Genomic DNA, 20,473 nt, shown 5'->3' with positions numbered 1-20,473 from the left:
TATTTGAGGAGTCAGGACTTTGTGGCCTCCCTAGCTTCAATGGACTACAACCCCTATTCCCCCTTGCATTTTTTTTAATCGTGGTTTCTTAAATTAAAATTCACCAGCATGAATTTCTCCTAATTTCTTATGCAATTTGCCTAATATGCACAATCTTTTGCAAAGCGATTTCTTCTATTATGCTATTTTCAGCAGCATACAAATTTTTAGGCACACTTTAACCTTGGGATATGCATTTTTGTATACAGTTCTTGGCTGGGGAAGTGCTTTGCAACATATGGAGAAATGGGATTTTATATAGTTTAAAGTTGTTATCGTACTTCACCAGATCTTAACCTATTACAGTACAGTGGTGCCTTGCTTAACGAATGCCCTGCTTAACGAAATTTCCGCTTAACGAAAGGTTTTTTCTAGCGGAGGTTGCCTCGCTAGACGAATGCGTTTTACGAAAAATTCATCTAGCGAATTGCAGTTTCCCATAGGAATGCATTGAAATTCAATTAATGCATTCCTATGGGCAAATTTTTTTTAAAAAAAAAAATTCAATGCATTCCTATGGGATTCGCTAGACGAATTTTTCGTTATAAGAATAGACCTGTGGAACGAATTAAATTCGTCTAGCGAGGCACCACTGTATTTGTAAGTATGGATTCCAAATGTCATTGAGTTTGTCCATGGCAAGTATGTGTTTATATAAAGTGACGCATTTGGGGGTGAAAAGTCTTAATTTCACATATATGCCAACGGGGTTTGACCTGGAGTTGATGGATAAGGAACGAGACCTTGGGGCAGGCTTCCTCAACCTCGGCCCTCCAGATGTTTTTGGCCTACACCTCCCATGATCCCTAGCTAGCAGGACCAGTGGTCAGGGATGATGGGAATTGTAGTCTCAAAACATCTGGAGGGCCGAGGTTGAGGAAGCCTGCCTTGGGGCCATAGTGGACAGATCGATGAAGATGTCGGTCCAGTGTGTGGCAACTGTGAAAAAGGCAAAGCCCTTGCTAGATCTGACCCTGCCGTTGGAAGAATCATAGAACTATAGAGTTGGAAGGGACCCCAAGGGCCATAATAATAATAATAATAATAATAATAATAATAATAATAATAATAATAATTTATACCCCACCCATCTGGCTGGGTTTCCTCAGCCACTTTGGGCAGCTCCCATCACCATCAGCGATAAAACATCAAACTTCAAAAACTTTCCTAAATAGGGCTGCCTTCAGATGTCTTCTAAAAGTCAGATAGTTGTTTATTTGCTTGATATCTGTTTAAAGGGCATTCCACAGGGCGGGCACCACTACCAAGAAGGCCCTCTGCCTGGTTCCCTGTAACCTCACTTCTTGTGGGGAGGGAACCGCCAGAAGGCCCTCGGAGCTGGATCTCAGTGTCTGGGCTGAACGATGGGGACGGAGACGCTCCTTCAGGTATACTGGGCCGAGGCTGTTTAGGGCTTTAAAGGTCAGCACTGACACTTTGAATTGTGCTCGGAAACGTACTGGGAGCCAATGTAGGTCTTTCAGGACCGGTGTTACATGGTCTTGGCAGCCATTCACAGTCACCAGTCTAGCTGCCGCATTCTGGATTAAGAATCATCTAGTTGAGTCCCCTGCAATGCTGGAATCGAGAGCATTCAATCAGGTGACAACCCATATTGCCAGCGGTACAGTCCCAGGAATAATAATAATAATAATAATTGTGAGGGGGAGGGATTACAGAGAACCCCCCCCTCATCAGAAGCAGCCCGTCTCCAAGCAGTCATGAGAGCGAGGGGCCTGAAGGGGTGAGTCAGGAAATGGAGAAGGAGTGCCAGGGCTCTGGCAGCACTGGAGAGCCCCTGCTCCACAGGCAGGAAGAGAGAGAGAGGCGGGAGGAGTGGACAGGAATAGGGCTGACCGTAGACCCTTCGCCCCGACACCGGAATTGAGAAGGAGGAGAAAAGGGAGGTGATTCGCTGTCCCGAGGCTTTTATGCTGGTCCAGATCGCGGAAGAGGGCAGTGCCGGATTCTGATTCGGAATGAGAAGACATGGAACCGACAGCTCACTACACTGTAAATAATGTGCACTAATAAAGACTTTTGAAAGACAAGCACGTGGAAGGTCATTACTCAGGAGTAGTCGCAACAATCCTTGACAATAATAATAATAATAATAATAATAATAATTAATAATAATAATTTATTATATTCCCCAGCCACTCTGGGCGGCTTCCAACAGAAAAATAAAATAAAATAATCGATTAAACATTAAAACTGTACAGCATCAGCCGTCTCTGAACACACTGTTCTCATGCCTCTTTGTCCTGTTCTGTTTTCAGGTATGGAAGCGCTCTGGGGCGTGGTTCTTCAAGGGGGTGCCCAAGCAAATGCTCCCTGAACCTATGCCCATCAGCAAGGGCAAACAGCAGCCGCTGCCCAGTGAAGCAGCCGCCCCTGCTCAGGACTCGAAGCCGTATCCTCGCCAGCAGAATCGTGGTAGGCAAAATATGCTGTTGATTATTGCACCGCTGATAATATACAACATTGTTAGATTAGATTTCAGCATAGGTTAAAAAAACAAAAACTCCAAAATAATAGGTCTCTGCTGCAAGGAGTTTGCAATGCAGACTTATGCAGTAAGAAAGAAGAGAGGCATGGGGGAGATGCAATGGTTAAAAATTGTGGTGGACAGTCCCCTGCCCCACCCTGCTTGATTTGAAATTGGCTCGATATTAAGCTCCTCCCTTTCCTGAGAATGTTCAGCCTTGCTTATAAAATTGGTGCACATGTTCTGATGATTTGCACATTGCATACTTGTTGTTTAGCCTAGCCCAGGGTTTCCCAGACTTGGGTCTCAAACCATTTTTGGACTACAGTTCCCATCATCCCTGACCACTGGTCCTGCTAAATACAGATGATGGGAGTTGGAGTCCAACAACAGTTGGAGACCCAAGTTTGGGAAAGCCTGGTCTAGCCCATTCACTCAGGACTAATCTACACTCGTGAGTTATAATGTTAAAAATGTGTTATAAAAATGTGACACCAGAGGGCAGTGTAGAGCAGTGATCTGTCACCAATGGGAAATTGCATGGAGAGCTATATTTTTTTTATAGCATTTTCCAGATCAGTGTAGATCCAGCCTGAGATTGTTGGAGAAAGCCCTTCTAGTCATTTCCTGGCAGAGATTCACCAGGTGTTGCATCACGAGAGCGCCTTCTCTGCAGTGGCCCCCATGCAGTGGCATGACCATCTCCTAGAGATTCTGTGAGCGCCTATGATAATGGTGTTCTGCCTTGCAGGGAGCGGGTGGCACTGTGGTCTAAACCACAGAGCCTCTTGGGCTTGCCGATAAGAAGGCTGGCAGTTCGAATCCCCGCGACGGGGTGAGCTCCCATTCCTCTGTCCCAGCTCCTGCCAACCTAGCAGTTCAGAAGCACACCAATGCAAGTAGATAAATAGGTACTGCTGCGGCGGAAAGGTTTCCGTGCGCTCTGGTTTCCGTTATGGTGTTCCATTGCTCCAGAAGCGGTTTAGTCCACATGACCCGGAAAGCTGTCTGTGGACAAACGTCAGCTCCCTCGGCCTGAAAATGAGATGGGCCCCATAGTCGCCTTTGACTGGACTTAACTGTCCAGGGGTCCTTTACCTTTACCTGCCATGACGTTCTCTAGTACTGACTATTGAAAATGTTGTATATCTGTAGCATTTGCTATTAGTTTCTGACAGTCTTTACTGATTTCATTCTGGAAACCACGGTGTTGTTCTAATATGGAAGTCCAATACAATACAAGCAGCACGCAAGGGCACAAAATTCAATCAAGTTTCAATCAAGTATTATTAGTACAAAAAAAAAAACAATAAGAGAACCATATACAAGTGCTGACACAGAAGCCAAAACCAAGCGTCAAGCAGATAGCATATACAAATAAATACCGAAAGGCAAACCAGTCTTTATGGTCTTTGAGGCTATATAGCGGTCAGCAAAGTGGCAGCAGGTCGAACGAAGTGTCAATGATAGACAGGCTGCCGGCGTTTTTCGCCTGTTTCGCCCATATGACGGGCTTCTTCAGTAGTTTCTCCTTCTGCTTTCAGTTATGTTTAATGCATTCAAATTGGTATGAAACCACTTATCTTGGCTTAGGTCACAATGCTCAAGTTCTTTTTCAAAAGGTTCTCTCATGCGGCTTTGATACATTTACATATTCAATTTCTTATATTCAGAGTTTTCTTAGTTTGAGCATGTATTGACTAAGCCTTTCGGTATTTATTTGTATATGCTATCTGTTTGACGCTTGGTTTTGGCTTCTGTGTCAGCGTTTGTATATGGTTCTCTTATTGTTTTCTTTTTGTACTAATAATACTTGATTGAAACTTGATTGAATCTTGTGCTCTTGCGTGCTGCTTGTATTGTATTGGACTTTTGAAGAAATTGGCAGCATTAGCCCATTATTTCAGTTTTTGTTGTTCTAATATGGAAAGCAGGCTATCAATGTGTTAAGAAAAATAAATGAACAAATGCAGTAGTTTGCTTATATTGACTTTTCAATAATTGTTAAAGATCAGATCGACAGCATTCAAAGAGTGTGCTGGCTCTGCTTAGTTACAGATGGTACCTTTGGGCATCTCTTAGCAGTGCTTGCTCTGCCTCCAATAGCAGGACTGAAACTCCCTTTTTGTTGTATGAATTCACTTCCAGGGCCGTCTTACCCATAGGCGCTAGGGGTGCAGGGCGCTGGGCTCTCAGGGGTGCCAGGCCAAGAGTCCGGGACCCGAGAGTTGAGTCCATGGAAGAGCGCCACGGCGGGCTCTTCTGCTGCGGGCGGCTCTACGCCACATGTTCAGTGGTGACTGAGCCAGCGAGATGTTGAGGCAGCCGGCCGGCTCCGCCCTACTGCATGCCTGGGACTGGGCAACCTGGCAGGGGGGGGGGCTGGGCGGATCTTTGCACCCCGGCACCGCATATGCTTAAGGCAGCCCTGTTCACTTCCTTTCAATAAACAATCCCTTCCTTTTGCTTCCAAGGTCAAGCTGAAGCAGCTGCCCCCGTCGAACAGGAATCCTACGGTAAGAAATCTTACTTCTTTGGCATATTTATTCCTCTTCATTGCATTTGTATCTTTTCCATTGTATTCTATTATGGGAAATTGCTTTCAAAAATGCATATACATTGGTTCTTAAAAGCCTTGGTCTCAAACAACTTGGAACCCAAACACTGTAAACCCGGAAGTAAGTGTCCCGATTTGCGAACATTTTTTGGAAGCCGAATGTGCTCCGTTTTGAGTGTTACGCTTCCGATTTGAGTGCCACACTTCGGTTTTGAGTGCTACGCTGAGGTCTGTCTGTTTTTGCTATTTATTTTGCTTTTTTGTTTTTGTGCCTTTCTTGTTTTGTTTTTGTGACTGTGTGGCCAGTTCAGCTACTGATTGATTGATTGTGTGACTGCAGTACATTGTTTATTGCTTTCATTTTATGGATCAATGGTCTCGTTACTTAGTAAAATTCATGTTAAATTGCTGTTTTGGGGGTTGTTTTTAAAAGTCTGGAACGGATTAATCTGTTTTGCATTACTTTCTATGGAAAAGCATGCCTTGGTCCATTGTCCCTCAGACCTTGTGGCGGGCCGGAGGGAGCTGGAAGAAGAGGCGAGGGGAGCAAGTAGTCCTCCTCCTCAGCCCCAACCCCAGCCGCTGCGCTTACCTTCCCAGGGGCTGCTGCTACCACCACCACCACCACCTCTGCTGCTTCTCGTGGGCAGGCAGAGCGAGCTCATCCGGTCTGCTCTCTGGCCCACAGGAGCGCAGGGTGGCGACAGGAAGATGAGCAGCGTGACAGGGCTGGCTCTAGAGAGGGGCTGCTTAAAAGAGCACTCAGCCAGCTTAGCCCAGCCCCCTTCCTCCTCTAGGCAGGGTGGTGAGAATCCAGGAGGAGGGAGGGAGGAGTTGCCGCCGCGATGTGTGAGGGAGAGTGGGGGAAATGAAATGGCACAGGGGGGGGGAAATGGCACAGTCCGAATAAACAGAATCCCCACACCGATCCACGGACAGTCCACGGGCCGGATCCTGAATGCAATTGGGCCTGCATTACTTTCTATGGGAAAGCGCACCTTGGTTTTGGAACACTTGTTTTGGAACAGGCATCCGGAACAGATGAAGTTTGAGAACCAAGGTACCACTGTATTAGGAGAAAAGTGCTCTAGAAGAGTGGCAAATTTTTGTGAGGATTTTTTTTTTTTAAACAAACTGATGCAAAAATGTTGAGAACCTAGCTTGAGATCAGAAAAACAAGAAACAGGAACTGAATTTGTCAAATCCCTCCCTCCTTCTGTGCAATGAATTTGCTCTGCTGGCTTCTCAGCAGCTTTCAGCCCCTCCTTGTAAACTAAGCAGTAGCTTGGAGCAGTTTGGCCTTGCACAACTGTTCTACGGGGCGAGTTCTCCGGTGCTTCCTTCTTCCCACCATTTGGGCCCCCGAGAGACTGATGAGCTTTTGTCTTCCGCTGTCATTCTGAGGGGCTGTCAGCTGCTCATCAGGAGGTGCTAATCTTGAGTGATTGCCCCATTATTAAAATCTGGATCAGCCTGCAAATCGCATGGAAGAGCCTGGCACCCACGGGAACGGCTGGGTGATTGATGCTGTCAGGACAGTCATTAGTCTGCTTGCGATCTAAGCAAGCACTGGCACACTGCAATTGTGGCCTGGCTCTTAGCTGTCAGCTGGAAAGCCAAGTCTCCTTTCCTAATTGCAAAGAATCTCCTTCCCGCTTGGCACAGCGAGCCAGTAAAATTGCCATTCGCTTGATGTGAATAAGAATCTAAAAATATTAAAATATCTATAAAAAGTCAATCTATTGCAAATTCCCTCCCTCCTTTCCATGTGGACTAAAGGGTAACTGCTCCCCCCCACCCCCCAGGCTCATACCTTTCTTATATGAAATGCCATTTTCAACATTTTTGAGCAGAAGATGGGGACCCTGGGTTTTAATGTGAACTCCCAAGTGCTCTAGCCCTAGAACCTGTTTTCAGTGCCAGAGCTGAGCCTCTGGGCCTATGCAGAGTTCCTTGTACTTAGAACTTAGAAGCCACAAGCGACCTCTACAGAACTGGCAGTTTGCAGGTTGGGGATAAGGGGTCCTACAAAACAGGCAATGACTTTAAGATACGCTACATGCCAAGTGGGGAAACAGCACAGGAGATCAAATCACACTTGTATATTCCCGGGCCAAAATAAACAGTTTTGCTTTTTTAATTTTTAATAGAATTTTTATTAAATTTTCTGTTATACAATTTAAAACACTCACTTTTGCATCCTTAAAATATCAGTGACTTCTCTTCTTCTCTGCATACCGTAAATCCCTGCACATTTTTACAAAAACTAAACCATTCAGTATTCCATCATTACATCCATCAAAACTTATTGACACTGTTGAATTTATCTTAACGCTGCCCGTGTTTTCAGCTGTACACAGTTATTTCCCATATATTCAATAACTGTTTTCCAATCTTCTCTATATGTATGTTCTTCTTGTTCTCTTTTTCTATATGTTAAGTCTGCAAGTTGAGCAATATGCAAAGTAAACAGTTTTAGAACAGGGCTATATGAAGATATTCCCCCGGCCCAAATATTGTCCGCTTGCGTTGCACCGGAGTCATGTTTGTTGTCAGCATTCTGTAACTGATCCTTTCCCTTCATCAGTGGATGCAAAGCCCTCTCTTTGATTTCACCGCAGGTCAGTCGGTGAGCTTTTGGGAAGCAAACAGCCCTCCTTCCTGCCGTCTGCAGCTTTCTAGCATTTCCTTCTTGCTCGCAGTTGTCATGACTTCCAGCTGGATATCTTTGCATCTGCTATTCCGATGGGAAAGTAACTTCCCTACTGTTTGTGCCCCTGCCCCTCTTTTTCTGATGTCTATGCAGGCGCTGAGCCAACCACAGCTGCTTCCAGTCGGAGAAAGTATCCGCAAATTAGCCGCAAACCTTCCGAGGCCAAGATGGGGCCTGGTGGCAGCGAATATGTTAGTGAGGACAACCGAAACTGGGAACACACTAGAGAGAATGAAGCCAGTCAAAGCCCTGGAGGTGAGAGAGAAGTAGGCAGAGAATGTTCCACCTATAATATATTCTAGTGCCCCATACCAGCTATTCCCAAGCCAAGCCCCATACCACTCACCTTGGAGAACTGGTGAGACGCCTGCAGACTGGAGGCAGGCAAGAGTTGTCACCATCTTAAAAACAGCCATTTAAAACATTCAGATAATAATTAAAACCAACAGCAAGCCCAGATGAAAAAAACACAGGTTCACATTCCACCTATCTGGGTCCTTTCCAACTCTACAATTCTACGATTTTTTAAGGAAAAATGCTTTTATAACGCCTTGATTTACTTTTATTTAATAAATTGATATGCCACTCGTTTGCAAAAGAAAAGGAAACCCCAAACAAATTTCAAAGCAATTTACAGAAATAACGAAACGGTAAAATTACAGTAAATGCAGTTAAAAACAGCTGTTTGAAAAACAGGGAAAAAACGGTTTTTAACATCAGCAGGAAGCTAAAAACATTAAAACTCTCACCAACTTTGTAAACATCTGAGTAGGCTTGTCTAAAGAAAAAGGTTTTTAGCAGGTGCCAAAAGAAGGGACTGCCTGGTGTCAATATGCAGGGAGTTCCAAAGTTTGTGCGCTGCCATACTGAAAGAGTGATTTCTTACCGTATAAGTGTGTAATGAGGATTACATGGCCCCTGTAGCAATGCCAGTTCTGCATATCAAAGCAGTCGAGGGAGCGTATGTGAGGCAAGGTGTTCTCACACGTAAGCTGGTCCCAAGTTGTTAAAGGTTTTATGTACCAATATAAACACCTTGAACTTGGCCCAGTAGCAAGTTGGCAGCCGTTGCCCATCTCTGAGCACAGGTGTTCTATGCTGTTGGGGTCTCACTCCTGCCAGCAATTGTGCTGAAGCATTCTGCACCGACTGCAGCTCCACAAGCTGACACGGCCACATCTGCTGTGTTTGTGATGCTGTCAGTTGCGTTTCCCTGCTTCGCAGCTGCTTTGTCCCTTTAGACTTTGGCGTAATATGGCCTTGGAAATTGCCCTGGTACAAAAAAAAAAAGCTAACAGATGATGGACAGTCTCCCTAGATGGGGGTCTTAGCTAGGGGAGCCAAGCGGGTAGGTTTTTGCCCTGTGAGCTAAACACAAACTGGAAAGGACCCAAGATTCCTCCGCTATGCAGGGAATGTTTAAACAGCCTGCCGCAGAAGAGCTCTACCCATCATGTAATCCCCTCGCCTCCTGCCATATGGGCTGCTGGCTTTCATCTGGGCTGAATTGCAAAAACAAAACAAAACGATGCTGCAATGTTTGATCTCATTATCTCAAGATGTGGGGCAGCAAGCTGGCTGACTGTGTGCCAGCATCTTTCCTGTCCAAATCTTGCCACAGTGCAAACTCAATTACAGTACAATCCTGCGTCTGTCCACTGGGGATAAACAGTTCTCTCGGGTTCCGCAGGGGCTTCTCTTTGGGTAAACGGTGGTATAGGGACTTGGGTTTGTTTAGCTTGGGGAAGAGAAGACTGAGAGGTGACATGATGGCTATCGAAACAAAATAAAAAAATTCCTTCCAGCAGCACCTTAGAGACCAACTAAGTTTGTCGCTGGTATGAGCTTTCGTGTGCATGCACACTTCTTCAGATACCTTCAGATGATGGCTATCATCAATGATCTGAAGGGCTGGCCCATAGAAGAGGGAGCAGACTTTTTTTCCTGCTCCTCCAGAGGGCAGGACCCGATTCCAATGACAAGAAAGGAGATTCTGACTAAACTCCAGGAAGACATTTATGACAGTAAGAGCTGTTTGACAGTGGAACGGACTCCCTTGGAAGGTGGTGCTCTCCCCTTCATTGCAGGTTTTTTGTTTTGTTTTTTGCTTCCAGTTTACTTTAAAAATAATAATATTTTTTATTTGTTTTCCAAATGGATACAAATCAAGCCTAGTTTATTTAATTTAATACTTTTAAAAAAATCAGGTTTCCCACTCCTGCTGCCAACATATGTCCATCTCTTCTGTTGTTGCCACTTCCTTTTTTCTTAAAACCCACTTGAAATCTCCACTAGATGTAAAGCATTCTCACAGCTGCCAATATACAACTTCACAAACAGTATTCTTTTTGTTTCCCATAAGTATATTTTCCTTTTCACATGTGTAGTCATTCAAATCAATGTTCTCAGACCTGTTGCAGAGGGATATTGGGCCCCTCGTCTCGTTCCCTTCCCTGCTGCTTTTACAGGGTCACATCCCAAAGCATCTTGCTTGCAGGCTGAAAACAGTTCATTTTTTCTTGACACAAAGTCTTTCCCCAGATAATCCACTTTGGCACCTTTCTCCCTCTCTACAGATCTGGTCCATCAGTCCTTTTAATTGCATTCCATCCCACCTTGTTCATTGCAGGTTTTTAAGCAGAGGTTGGGTGGCCGTCCATCAGGGATACTTTAGCTGTGATAATAACAGTACGTTTCCGAGCACAATTCAAAGTGTTGGTGCTGACCTTTAAAGCCCTAAATGGCCTCGGTCCAGTATACCTGAAGGAGCGTCTCCACCTCCATCATTCTGCCCGGACACTGAGGTCCAGCACCGAGGGCCTTCTGGCGGTTCCCTCATTGCGAGAAGCCAAGTTGCAGGGAACTAGGCAGAGGGCCTTCTCGGTGGTGGCGCCTGCCCTGTGGAATGCCCTCCCAACAGATGTCAAAGAGGAAAACGACTAACAGACTTTTAGAAGACATCTGAAGGCAGCCCTGTTCAGGGAGGCTTTTAATGTTTAATAGATTATTGTGTTTTATTTTTCTGTTGGAAGCCTCCCAGAGTGGCTGGGGAGACCCGGCCAGATGGGCGGGGTATAAATAAATAAATTATTATTATTATTATTATTATTATTATTATTATTATTATTACACGTTCAAGTTTGTTTGAGGCAGGTGAGCATAGAGAAAGTCTGAGAAAGCAGGTGGGTGGGTGGGTAGGGAGAAAACAACCAAACAGTTGGGCAATTCTCTCCTTTCCTTTGATGGGGTTTCTATTTAGACTCATAGAATTGTAGAGTTGGAAGGAGTCATCTAATCCAACCCCCTGCAAGGCAGGAATCACAACTAAAGCATCCATGACAGGTGGCCATCCAACCTCTGCTTTATAACCTCCAAAGAAAGAGAGTCCACCACCTTCTGAGTTGGTCCATTCCAACGTCGAACACCTCTTAATGCCAGAAAGTTCTTGCTAAGGTTTCGTCAGAATCTCCTTTCTTGCAACTTGAATCCATTGGTGTGAGTCCTAGCCTCCGAAGCAGGAGAAAACAAGCTTGCTCCATCTTCCACGAGATGGTTCTTCAGATATTGGAAGATGGCTCTCATCTTACCTCTCAATCTTTTCTTCAAGGATTTTCAGAGTAATGGATGCAGCTTCGTTTTTAAAACAACAACAACCTCAAAAGGTGTTTTTGATCAGGGTTTCTCTCATCCGCTTCCTAGTTTCTGATTGCTGCCTGTGTTTTTATTCCTTTTATCCTAAATATAGCTGACCCACTTGAGTTATTTATCTGGTGGGGGAAGCAAGAGATTATTTTCTGCCTTCTTTAGGAGTAAAACTGCCCAGTTTTGCAGCTTAATATTGTGCTCCAAAACGTAGTGTTTTATATTTCCACGAGTCAGCCTTTAGAATAGGCAAAACATGACTGCCTCTGAGATTGTGCTAAGTGTTGTTCCCCCACCTCCCACAGGTAACCGCATCCAACTACCCCTTTTTTATTTTCAAAGGGTCTGGGATTTAATCCAAGTGTAGTCACATCAGGTATAGCCCTGTTGGTACTGAGAGAGGGCTAATCCACACCTCCATTTCCCCTGGGGAAACCCGATCTTTAGTGCTGAATCAGAACAAATGGCAATTGGGTTTCCTGCAGATTGCTGTTTGTTCCGATTAGTGCTAAAGAGTGGGTTTTCCAGGGGAAAGTGGCAGAGCAAATTCAAAACCACTTGGTCTCGTGCCTAAGAAAGCTCAGGACAAGCAAAAGTGCTTTCTAGGCACGTGTGGATGAGACCAGAGTCTTAGTGGGTACAGACAGATCAGGGATAATCACAGAGTTTGCATTTTTAGGTGACTAGATTAGCAATTTGGAAAGCTCCCACTGAGTTTGGGGTCGCTTTCCTCATAAGACAGCGTGAGGAGATGTTGCAAGAAAGGAGTCGGAGTCACTGGGTAAATGTCAAAAATTACACCACACATTTGGTGGAGTTACAGTGGGCCAGGCAGGTCAAGGTGTGTCACGTTCCTGATGATTAGCAAGATTTACATCGTTCCAGATGTAGTTTACACAAAGCATTGACAGTAGAAATAGGTTTTTGCTGGGTTTCGTTGGCATGACAACTGTGATGTCTGGCAGGGCCCCGGTGATCCCTTTAGGCAGCGGACCTGGGCAAACAGTAGAGTATTTGGGGTCCGTTGACCGTTGATCAAAAGGAAAAGAAAGGAGAGCCCTTTAGGTGTTTCCTTTGATTGGTATCTGCCTACGTGGTCTCACACTTTGAGGGAAAGGTAAAAAGTTCCTGCAGGCACCACGTTCCCCATAATGCAATGGGACACACAAGATTTTCAAGTTCCAAAAGCAAGAATCCTACATTTACAAACGATTTTATCCGTGGTTTCATTGAGAAAAACAAGCTTTCCTTGGTTTAACGGTCTAAATAGAATGCGTCTGGTTCCTATTGGATGGATAGAGCTGCGATTGCCTGCTTGCTTGCTTTTTCCGGCCGCTGGAGATGCTGAGGGATTTAAAGTTTTAAATGGCTGTGGAGTGAGTGGCTTTGGATAGATGAGAAGGGAAACTGGGGCACAAGCCTTTATTGAAGGAAATAATAACGGGGTTAGCAGGCAGATTATCCATACCTGCCAAGTTCGGGTCTGAGAAATAAGGGACTGGACCGGAAGTAGCAGACCGGAAGTAGCGCTGCCGCCATTTTGGAACTGGGCGGAGCATGCTCAGAAGCGACTTTTGATGCTGCTCTGCCCTGTTCCAAAATGGCTGCCGCACCAGACGTTGCGCTGCAGCCATTTTGGAACTGGGCATAGCAGCATCAAAAATCGCTTCTGAGCATGCTCCGCCCAGTTCCAAAATGGCCGCCGCGCCAGAATAAACCGGGGGAAAACAAAAAAAATCCGTTTTTTCGGCTGGGGACAGCCGGAAAAACGGGGGTTTCCCGGGGAATACGGGAGACTTGGCAGCTATGCAGATTGGATGGCAGGGGGTTGCGTGTGTGTAGTGCAGAACTTTCCAAACCGTGTGTCGCGACACTTTAGTGTGTCAGCTGCAGTGTGCAGGTGTGTCGCACGATATGGGTCCGTATCTCTTATAAGGGGTTAGTTTAACCTTGCATGTGAAACTGAATTACTGCGCCGCAAAAAAACACGCATGTCTAAAAAGTGTGTCACCGACATAAGAAGTTTGGAAAGCTCTGGCGTAGTTCTTTGCAGGGCCGTCTTTACCCGGGGGTGCAAGGGGTGCGGGGCACCCCGGCGCCGAATGCTGGGGGGGGGCACCAGATGGCTGGCGGGCGCGCAGCTTTCCCTCCCAAGCCTCTGTGGGAAATTCTCTTCTCCCGCAATGGCATGGGAGAGAGTTGCGCACTCGCCAACCAGATGGCTGGCAGTGTGCAGCTCCCCCCCCCATGCCACTATCCGTGTATAGGACGACCTCATCTAATACACGGGAAAATATGGTAATTTGGGGGCGCTGGGCGGATCCTTGCACCCGGCGCCGCATATGCTAAAGATGGCCCTGGCGCTTTGAGACTACAATTGGATGTACTCATTGACAGGCATTGCAGAGGAGTCTGCGGGGAACAAAGATGGCACACTAAAGGAGGCGTGTACAGGCAATGATTGGTTTTCTGGTAACAAAATTGAGGACACCTCTACCAAGCGCCCACTGATAGTTGTTATGGCTCCGAGGTGTAATGGATTCTAAACAGCCCCTTTAGCTGTGGCACTTAGACCAGGCATCCCCAAACTGCAGCCCTTCTGATCTTTTGGCCTACAACTCCCATGATCCCTAGCTAACAGGACCAGTGGTCGGGGAAGATGGGAATTGTAGTCCAAAACATCTGGAGGGCTGAAGTTTGGGGACGCCTGGTGTAGACTCTTCCGCCTGAGACGTGATGCTCCTCCCTAATCTCTGCTTTCTCCCCCCACTTTTTTTAAAAAATAGTTTTTATTCTTTAAATTTCCCCCGAGTCACCCTCCCAATTACATTATAAAAACTTGTGTTTCTGTACATCCACCACGACTTATAACCATATACATCTGTAAAACACATTCTTATCAAGTGACCCACAAGCTAGTATAATCCTGTGGTTTTCTGGAGAATTTGTGAACGAAATAAAGCTCCACCGTTCTCCCACAAAGGCAATCTTTGTGCTTTGTTCCTCTTGCCAGCCTTCATTTGTGGGCCAATTTCCCCATTAGCGGCAATGCCCCATACTCTCCTGAACCAAGTGTTCACGTGTACAAATGTTCAAGGTTTTCCGTCTTGATGCCCATGTGGATGATTTGCACACAAGACTTAACATCTGTCCTGAAAGGCAACACTATATACTTGGTAATTGTTTAAAAAAATGTCAACAAAGTTAGTAATTTTTTAAAGTAAGAAATTGCACCTTAAAAAAAAAAAAAACCCTTCGTGCTGCCATTAAGAGAATCACAATAAATGGTTTATCTGCCAGGTCCTGGTTCTCATTTAAATACAGATTCAGTAACACAAGCTCTGGGGACTTTGTGATATGCTGACAATTATACTTTCTTCCTTTTTTAAAGGTGTGAAGCAACCTACTTCTGCCCAGGCTGCAGGTACTAGGCCTCTGGCTTCTAACCAGAATCCACCTGCCCAGGTGGCAGAACAAGGTATGCCTGGTGATTGCTGAGCTCCAGGGTATTTCTCCCCTTTCCAATAGTACCTTTTAAAACCAGAATAATTGGAACAAGAGACCTTGTGCTGATTTCCCTTACTGTATTGGACAAGGGGTAGAGGAGGCTTCCTCAACCTCTGCCCTCCAGATGTTTTGAGACTACAATTCCCATCATCCCTGACCACTGGTCCTGCTAGCTAGGGATCATGGGAGTTGTAGGCCAAAAACATCTGGAGGGCCGAGTTTGAGGAAGTCTGGGGTAGAGTCTCCTGTTTTCACTGCCATTTTGAATGCCCTGATATATGTGTGTGGCTCTGTAAGGAAACAGAGGCTAAGATCTCCTGCCCTCTTGGGTTTTTTTGGGGGGTGCTGGGGCTGAATCTTGAGGGCAGGCAGGTGAACTCACAGCCTCTTCTTCTCCTGTTGCTGACTGCCATTTTGAATCTCTGCAAACACCCTGGGGCAAGGCAGCTTCACGAAGCAGCACCATGTCAGGGCCCTTGAAATTCACCCCCATTCCCTCGAAGTGCTGAAATGCCCCTTTGAGACCTCGGTCTTAGGAAAGGGGCGGAGGATCAAACCTTGCCCCTTGGCCTCTCTACCTGCCACCTGGGGCACCCTGGAGGCCATTCCCTCCCCAAACCACCTCCCTTCTTGGCCTTCCCTTCCTGCTATAGTGTTTTGCCCAGCTGAAATGTACCCTTGAACTCAGGTCACCTGGATGGAGGAAGGACAGAGAGCCAGTTTGTCAGCAAGGATGTTGACGAGCTGAAAGGTGTGCAGAGCAGGGCAGCCAGGATGATCAAGGGTCAGTGCCGAAATCCCTAGGGAGCAGAAAAGACTATTTATGTATGTGACCAAGGTTGCATGGATGTTAAAGTTCCTACCGGAGAAGAATGGCAGATGAAGTTGATGGACTATGCTGAAATGGCTAAAATGACCGGAAGCGTCAGAAATCAGGAAGACCAACATTTTAATAAGGAATGGGGAAAATGTATAACTTATCTTAAAGACCATTGTAAACAGTTAAAACTGCTAGTAGGATTGGAATGTCACTTGTCGTTTAAGGCTGAATTCTGGACACAATGCAGATGTAAAAGATTTGGATCATCATAAAAGATGCGGGAATATATGATTAATAATAGGACCCACAAAGGGGAGGATGGAAGTCCAGGAGATTCCTTGGAATCTTGTTTTTCTGATTTATGTTTGATATATGTAAAATTTTGATTTGAAAAACCAAGGGTCTGGAAGCCAAGCCTTATGAGGAATGGCTGAAGCAGTTGGGTATGTTTAGCCTGGAAAAGAGGAGACGAAGGGGAGATACGAGAGCCATCTTCAAATATCTTAAGGGCTTTCCCATAGAAGATGGACTCCTTTTCCCCGGTTGTGCCTTAGGATTTTCCTAAATGCACCTCTTTGCTTTTGAAATGTAAGATGTAAAGAGCGAGAAATATAAGTGCCTTGTTGGGAATACCTATAGTTCAGTGCAGACTTTTGCTTTGTAGGCCCAGCTGCTGTGGGGAGGCCAGGGACAGGCCCTGGAGGTCGCTTTCCAGAAAGACAAGGTACAAAGTGTCTGATTTGTATATTAACAAATGTGGTGGTGGGATTACAGCAGGCATCTCCAAACTTCGGCCCTCCAGATGTTTTGGACTTCAATTCCCATCCCCCCTGACCACTGGTCCTGTTAGCTAGGGATCATGGGAGTTGTAGGCCAAAACATCTGGAGGGCTGCAGTTTGGGGATGCCTGGGTTACAGGATCAAAAGGGGAGAGGGATCTAGCCTTTATGTCCTGGATGTGGGCTTCACGGGGGCATCTGAATGGCTGTCATCAGAAACAGGGAGCTGGGCTAGACGGATCTCTGGTCTGATCAAGAAGCACTCAAGTTTTCTCTCTTCTTGTCCTCCATCTTTGAATGCTCACGATCAGGGTGTTGATCTCTTCCCAAGATCAGAAGTGGATCATTCCCTCTCCCAACTTAGTGTTCCCTGTTTCCTTTTATCAAATACCAGAGAGGGTGTGCATCACAAAAGAAGATACGGCCCAAAATTATTAAGTGTAATATATATGAAATTATCTTGGGTTTATATCTAACAAAAAACCCATATCAAAATAGTTGAGAGAGAACCTTAACGATTGGAAATTCCGCCAGACCAATGGAACAGGATCTGGCATAATGTTCCCCAGCAAACAGTAAGTGTGACCCTCAAGGAAAGTGTTTGCAGGCACAATTCAACGTTCTGGTTATGACCTATATGGCTTAGGCTATCTGAAAGACCATATTCCCTCATATGAACCTGCCCGGGTTTTGAGATGTTTTGGAGAGGGTCCCTCCACCCTCACAGGCATGCTTGAGGGAGACATGGGAGAGGCCTTCTCGGTGGCTGCTCCCAGACTTTGGAACTCCCTCCCTGGAGAAGTTAGATTGTCCTTGCTGTCCTTTTGCCAGCAGGTGAAGACTTTCCTATTCCATCTAGCCTAGGCATCCCCAAACATCAGCCCTCCAGATGTTTTGGACTACAATTCCCATCATCCCTGACCACTGGTCCTGTTAGCTAGGGATCATGGGAGTTGTAGGCCAAAACCTCTGGAGGGCCGCAGTTTGGGGGTGCCTGATCTAGCCTCTATGGTAGTGTTTCCCAACCATGGGTCTCCAGCTGTTTTTGGACTACAATTCCCATAATCTCTGATCACTGGTCTTGCTAGCTAGGGATGATGGGAGTTGTAGTCCAAAAACAGCTGGAGACCCAAGCTTTGGTAACGTTGCCCTAGGGACTGAATGTTTTTGAGGAAAGGGTTGGTGCTGTGATGCTTTTTATTGTTGCCTGTGTTTATAACGGACCTTTTTATATTACGGTATTTCAATGCTATTGGTGTTTAATTACATTTTAAATATCTTTTCTATGTTTTTAGCTAGTTCTGTTTTATCTGTGTGCCTTGAGTATTTGTTAACCTGACCATATCTTCTTTTTCCTTTTCCTTTTGGATTCTGTCTATACTATACTATACTATACTATACTATACTATACTATACTATACTATACTATACTATATTTTTAGAAAAAAGAAAAGAAAGCTACCCTAGAACTCTTACCCCTGACCAGTCTTCTTCCTCTCGCTGTCTTTCTCTCTGCTTTCATAGGAAGTCTTTCAATGGCTCCACCCCAAGCTGATCCCCCCTACTCTGCTGCTGGGACATCCAGGGATGAGAAAGCCGCCTCTGGATACCCGTCACCTGCAGGGGAGAGACCTATGCGCCAGGTGGCTCCCTACAGCCAAACCGGTCCCCCTCCTGCTGCACCTGCACCCCAACGGCAGCCTCCTCAAGAGGAGGAGGAAGACGAGGCCAACAGCTACGACTCTGACGAAGCAAGTAGGTCGTAGTTGCAACAACTGAGCTAAGGCCATTGTTTCTTTTTTCTGTTGCAAAGAGGCCATTTCTTTCTTTCTTTCTTTCTTTCTTTCTTTCTTTCTTTCTTTCTTTCTTTCTTTCTTTCTTTCTTTCTTTCTTTCTTTCTTTCTTTCTTTCTTTCTTTTCCATGACTTTGTAAGAGGAACCCATAAGAGCCACATGGCTTCAAAGATAAGGAAGTGCTCCAATCTTAGACCTACCTGTCAGAGGTTCTTGCGACTACTCTAGAGTAACGACGCTCCACATGCTTGCCTTTAAGCAGCTTTTTATTAGTGCAGGCTATTTACAGTGAGCTGGGTATGTACAACATGTCTTCTCAGTCTGATGCAGAATCTGGCACTGGACCGCCCCCTGGACCTCCTCCAACATAAGAGTCTCGGGACAGCAAATCTCTTTCCCCTCCTTCTGCGTAATTCCGGAACCGGAGGAAAAAAGGGTCTGCGCTCCATGTTTTCCTTCTCCCCCCCTTTCCCTCTCTTCCTGCCTCCTGTGTAGCAGGGGCTCTCCCGTGCTGCTAGAGCCCTGGCCCTTTCTCTCCACTTCCTGACTGGACTCCTGAGCGTCCTCGCTGCTATCGCTGCTTGTGGAGGAGCTGCTTCTGATGAGGGGAGGAGGATCCCTATATTCTCTTCCCTTTACACTACCAATTACCAATATTGTCCCCACTGATTAGGGACACGGGTGGCGCTGTGGTCTAAACCACTGAGCCTCTTCGGCTAGCCAGTCGGAAGGTCGGCGGTTCAAATCCCCGCGACGGGGTGAGCTCCTGTTGCTCTGTCCCAGCTCCTGCAGTTTGAAAGCACGTCAATGCAAGTAGATAAACAGGTACTGCTGCGGCCTGAAGGTAAACAGCATTTCCATGCGCTCTGGTTTCCGTCACGGTGTCCCGTTGCGCTAGAAGCGGTTTAGTCATGTTGGCCACATGACCTGGAAAGCTGTCTGCGGACAAACATCGGCTCCCTCGGCCTGAAAGCGAGATGAGCGCCGCAGCCCCATAGTCGCCTTTGACTGGACTTAACCGTCCAGGGGTCCTTTACCTTTTACTTTTACCTGTCCCCATTGATTAGTCTCTAGTGATTTCTGATTGGTAAAAGATTGCTTCCTTAGGCAACTCAAGCTTCAGGGATATGGCTTGACTTTTTTATTTGGTAAATTTATAATTTAAAATTGGAGAGAAAACTGCAGAAACGAGCAGCTTTTGTGTCAGGTGACCTGATTTCTGCCAAGGTCCACTAGCTTTGGGGTGTGTGGGTGCACATTGGCTGTGAGTGGGGTCCAGAGTTGCAGAGGATAGAATTTGCAACATGGCAGGGCTCCACCATGCCGCATCCTCTCTTTGTCCTTGGACCCTATCTCTGCAGGGCACATAAAACAGGCTGCCTGACTCTAAGCCAAGGTGCCTCACCCTGATCCAGCTCTTCCTTAGCCTACAGAGCAGTGCCTCCGTCTGAAGAGGCCAGGAATGCATGACTTGCGAATCCAGACCCCTGAGTGTACAGTCCAATTGCCTCTTACACGCATCTAACTCAGGGGATAAGGTTGAAGGCTGGCCGGCTGAAATCCCGCAAGTTAAACTCAAGGCAGATAGCTCAAAAGCTCTTTTTGCCTGGAGCTTTTAAGCCAGGCATCCCCAAACTGTGGCCCTCCAGATGTTTTGGCCTACAACTCCCATGATCCCTAGCTAAGAGGACAAGTAGTCAGGGATGATGGGAATTGTAGTCCAAAACATCTGGAGGGCCGAAGTTTGGGGATGCCTGTTTTAAGCTCTCTGCTCGGGAAGGCTAGGAATGATTATATAGGGGGTGACTCCATGGGGGCAGTTCCCCCATGGAGTTTTTGCATATACGTACATGGGACCCTTGGACCCGAACCCCCGCGTAAGATGCAATCTTGATTGTCTCAACATGAATCACTTTGATTTCTTTTGTAGATGTGGTGGGTGGGATCAGAGAGGGATCCTAGAGCTCTTAGATCCCTCAGTGTCCAGGTCTCTCTGCCCTGGGAGCTTTCCCCAAGCCTCCTACCAATAGGCGTTTTAAGTTTATTTTTGCAACATGAAGGAACAGAAGCCAAAGTTGGTGGTTGTGTTGCTGTCATTCAATGCAAGATTCTGAACTGCCTTGCTTTTGTGATA

At 46.1% G+C, this 20,473-nt stretch overlaps 1 protein-coding gene across 1 annotated transcript in view; it reads left to right on the top strand.

The window, feature by feature from the left end:
- The window catches only part of RPH3A (rabphilin 3A), a 107,989-nt gene that overhangs the window by 69,043 nt on the left and 18,473 nt on the right, over positions 1 to 20,473 (top strand). The window contains exons 6-11 of the mRNA XM_060276326.1: positions 2,319 to 2,475; positions 5,002 to 5,043; positions 7,891 to 8,052; positions 14,831 to 14,917; positions 16,431 to 16,490; positions 18,070 to 18,300. Of these exons, the coding sequence (XP_060132309.1) occupies positions 2,319 to 2,475; positions 5,002 to 5,043; positions 7,891 to 8,052; positions 14,831 to 14,917; positions 16,431 to 16,490; positions 18,070 to 18,300 (739 nt within the window). The remainder of the gene's footprint in view (positions 1 to 2,318; positions 2,476 to 5,001; positions 5,044 to 7,890; positions 8,053 to 14,830; positions 14,918 to 16,430; positions 16,491 to 18,069; positions 18,301 to 20,473) is intronic.

This window comes from Zootoca vivipara, chromosome 6, assembly GCF_963506605.1.
Source record: "Zootoca vivipara chromosome 6, rZooViv1.1, whole genome shotgun sequence".
NCBI classification, from domain to species: domain Eukaryota; kingdom Metazoa; phylum Chordata; class Lepidosauria; order Squamata; family Lacertidae; genus Zootoca; species Zootoca vivipara.
Note: the sequence above shows the minus strand (reverse complement) of the source record. Positions and strands in the feature narration are given on the sequence as shown.